At 52.3% G+C, this 915-nt stretch overlaps 1 protein-coding gene across 1 annotated transcript; it reads left to right on the forward strand.

The window, feature by feature from the left end:
* The first annotated feature begins 252 nt into the window (after positions 1 to 252).
* Positions 253 to 564, forward strand: LOC136464485 (uncharacterized). Its single transcript, XM_066463435.1, has one exon. It carries the CDS (start codon positions 253 to 255, stop codon positions 562 to 564), a length of 312 nt encoding a protein of 103 aa, XP_066319532.1.
* The last annotated feature ends 351 nt before the right edge of the window (positions 565 to 915 follow it).

The raw sequence follows: 915 nt of genomic DNA on the forward strand, positions 1-915 counted from the left end.
ATGGATGGAGGCAGTGGCCTCAACATTATGTATGCCAAGATGCTCGATGAAATGGGCATCGATCGGACACGCATCCGCCCAACCGGAGCACCTTTCCACGACGTCATGCCCAGAAAGCAGGCCGTGCCACTTGGGCAGATCGATCTGTCTGTTACCATCGGGGATCCATCCAATTATTAGACAGAAACCCTCACCTTCGAGGTGGTCGGGTTTCCTGGAACCTACCACGCCATCCTAGGACGTCCATGCTACATGAAGTTCATGGCCGTCCCCAACTATACCTACCTTAAACTGAAGATACTGGGCTCTAGCGGGGTCATCACCATCGGTATCTCCTTCCAGCGTGCCTATGAGTGTGAGGTTGAGTGCTACGATCACGCCGCGGCAATCGTCGCCTCCGGACAACTCGCCGCCATCAAGAAGGAGGTCATCAAAGAAGCGCCCAAGCCTAAGAAGTTGATCGGGTCTTTTGAGCCTACGGAGGGCTCCAAAGAGGTCCTCATAGATTCCGGCAGCCCCGACAGCAAGGTGGTGCACATTGGCACCACGCTTTCCCCTAAATAGTAAAGCACGCTCATCGACTTCCTCTGCGCCAACAAAGACATCTTTGTGTGGAAACCCTCGGACATGTTAGGCGTCTCAAGGGAAGTCGTTGAGCATGCCTTGAAGATTCGTCCAGGCTCCAAGCCGGTGAAACAGCGCCTGCATCGCTTCGATGAGGGGAAACACAGGACCATCGGTGAAGAGATCACAAAGCTTTTGGCGGCCGGATTTGTCACGGAACCGACCAATTTATAAGAGCACAAGTACAAAAACAATCGCCGAAACGATCAAATTCTCGAACTTGAGCCCATATAAACCCGGTAGTCAACCGAAATCTCGAAGGATTTCAAACCAACTTGCATACAACCAAGA

This window comes from Miscanthus floridulus, chromosome 1 (assembly GCF_019320115.1).
Source record: "Miscanthus floridulus cultivar M001 chromosome 1, ASM1932011v1, whole genome shotgun sequence".
Taxonomy (NCBI): domain Eukaryota; kingdom Viridiplantae; phylum Streptophyta; class Magnoliopsida; order Poales; family Poaceae; genus Miscanthus; species Miscanthus floridulus.